At 45.6% G+C, this 2927-nt stretch overlaps 1 protein-coding gene across 1 annotated transcript; it reads right to left on the bottom strand.

Moving 5' to 3' along the window:
* Positions 1–479: 479 nt before the first annotated feature.
* Positions 480–1562, bottom strand: LOC121874957 (mucin-2-like). Its single transcript, XM_042379311.1, has 2 exons — positions 1558–1562; positions 480–1062 (listed from the first exon to the last, which is right to left on the bottom strand). Exons 1-2 carry the CDS (start codon positions 1560–1562, stop codon positions 480–482), a joined length of 588 nt encoding a protein of 195 aa, XP_042235245.1.
* Between the last annotated feature and the right edge of the window lie 1365 nt (positions 1563–2927).

The raw sequence follows: 2927 nt of genomic DNA on the forward strand, positions 1-2927 counted from the left end.
AGAGTGAGGTGAAACACTTACCTGGGAAGATTTCGGATCATTACGCCCACGCCGCCCCAGCCCCCCAGTCACACCAGCCCCACGCCCACCAGCCCCCACGCAAGCCAGCCCTCACCCCAGCCCCCACCCGCCCCCACGCCCACGCCAGCCCCCACGCTCACACGCCAGCCCCCACGCCCACACCAGCCCCACGCCCACCAGCCCTCACGACACCAGCCCCACGCCCACACAGCCCCACACCAGCCCCCACCCCCACGCCCACACCAGCCCCCACGATAATATGCATCTAGACACCAATAACATCAAAACAAGAACACCCTCAACAAAAACAATGATAACAATAACAGCAATTACATTAATCATCTTTACAACAAAAACAATAACAGAGAAGCCACCAATAATAACAACAACAACCACAAATTCGCTAACAATAACAGTAACGACAATAACAACAGCGGAGCAGCTGCAGAACAATCCAATTAAGGTGAGGCGACTTGGACAGGGAGAGCTTGGTGACTTGACAGGTGAGAGCTGACTTGACAGGTGAGGCTTGGTGACTTGACAGGGGAGAGAAGCTTGGTGACTTGACAGGGAGAGCGCTGACTTGATAGGGGAGGGCTTGGTGACTTGACAGGGGAGAGCTTGGTGACTTGACAGGGGAGAGCTGGTGACTTGACAGGGGAGAGCGCTGGTGACTTGACAGGGAGAGCTTGGTGACTTGACAGGGAGAGCGGTGACTTGACAGGGGAGGTTTGGTGACTTGACAGGGGAGAGCTTGGTGACTTGACAGGGAGAGCTTGGTGACTTGACAGGAGAGCTTTGGTGACTTGACAGGGGAGAGCTGTGACTTGACAGGGGAGAGCTTGGGACTTGACAGGGAGAGCTTGGTGACTTGACAGGGAGAGCTTGGGACTTGACAGGGAGAGCTTGGTGACTTGACAGGAGGCGGTGACTTGACAGGAGAGCTTGGTGACTTGACAGGGGAGAGCGGTGACTTGACAGGGAGAGCTTGGTGACTTGACAGGGGAGAGCTTGGTGACTTGACAGGTGAGAGCTTGGTGACTTGACAGGGGGAGCTTGGTGATGACTTGGCAGGAGCTTGTGACCTAGGCTAATCCTAGTCCTAACTTAATCTGATTTAACCGCTTAACATAAACCAACCTAATCTAACCTACCTGTTTGAGCTAACCTGATAATCTAACAATCTAACCTGACTTTATATAATCTAACCTAATCTACCATATTTAACCCTAACTTAACCTGAGTTTATCTAATCTAACCTACCTTATTTAATCCATAACTTAAACTAAATTAACCTGAGTTGCACCTTCTAACCTAACCAAACGTGTGATTTTAATTTATTCATTTAAGTTAACATTAAAATATAAATACAAATTCAAGAGACGTTTTCAAAGTTGCAGGAGTGGTCGATGTCCCTACAGAACCTGAGCCATTCTGTAGATAAGCTGCTGGAGAATTGGGGGGCGTGAGTATGGCGAGGCGATCATCTGACCCCCCTACAGGGGGTATCAGCCTCCCATGGCGAAATGCTCTTACAACATGGCGAGTTTCTGCTGCACACCTTTGTACACTCCCCACCAAGGTCAGGTTGTGTTGTGTTAAGTGTTTAAGGTCAGGTTGTGTTGTGGTTTGTGTTGTGTATTGCTTAATGTTGTGTTGTTGTTAGTGTAAGGTCAGGTTGTGTAAAAATAGTGAGAAAATGTTTTACGTTTTCAACTTTAAAAGTATAGTCATTAATGAACAAATAATCTATTGGTTTAAGATCTATTGTTTGTGTTTCATCACTGCAGGTATAAAAAGTACGCCCTTCGACCCGACCCCAGAGGTGAGTGAAGAGTCAAATGTGGACTACCACCTCAACAGCGCCATCAGGACACCTGTTGCCTCCTGTCTCGATCACCAGTACTCCAAAATACAGGTGGGTCATCGTGTTACCTGGATATATATTTTGTATTATTAATTTTTTTACGATTAACCCACCTCGGCACATCGGGGCCTGGGGCGGCGAAAAAAGAAAAACAAACTACATAATTAAATACAAAATGGAAAAAAAAAACAGGTCAAGAGTGAGAAACGATGTGTATGGTGTTGTCAGAGTAAGAAACAATGAGACCCTGCAATTGTGTGTAAATGAGGCAGAAAGTCAGATCATCAACCTGGGACTTGGTCACCATGGCAGCAGGGTCTACCATTTAGACAACATATTATGCTTCCAATATCTTCCCAGGCGGTAGTACCTCCTTGTTTGGTAGCTGCCTACTACCTTTATTACTTTAATATACAGGTCAGCTCGAGTCTGTACCTCTGGTGCTACAATGAAAATAATTTATTTATATTTTTCACAGACAACTTAACAAACTTATCAGAATTTTTTTTAGTTTGATTGTGTACATAAATATATACTTTTTCTCATGGAATAACATTAGGCGGAATAATATCGACGTTTCAATAAATCCAGGTGAAGGAGAGATTGTTTGAGGTCACCAGGTATCACATAGCATTTATTAAAGGCGTCATGATATATATATATATTAGTCACTTGATGGCTTGAAGATCTCCACCACTGACTCGCACAAACGCTTAATAAGACAAACATCACCAGAGCGGGCAGAAGGCTGGCGACCATTGTAGGATGGAAGGATGTGTCAGGCGTTGTGTTTATAGTGGTGACCGGATAAAACCCCAACGGACAAAACCCTGTCTCATATATAAAATAAAACACTTATGTTTAGGTTAGTGTTGACAAATGACAACCCCGTTGGGGTTTTGTCATGTAACTGTTTATAGTTTATGGCATCAGGCCGTTCATTCCTCTTATGTTATTACAAAGGGAAGGAGAACGTCAGGCGCTACTGAATGTTCGTACTGGTAGTGGGTGGGGTTCCCGTATTGACATTTCCTGATGG

This window comes from Homarus americanus, unplaced genomic scaffold (assembly GCF_018991925.1).
Source record: "Homarus americanus isolate GMGI-L3 unplaced genomic scaffold, GMGI_Hamer_2.0 scaffold51739, whole genome shotgun sequence".
In the NCBI taxonomy this organism is placed as follows: Eukaryota; Metazoa; Arthropoda; class Malacostraca; order Decapoda; family Nephropidae; genus Homarus; species Homarus americanus.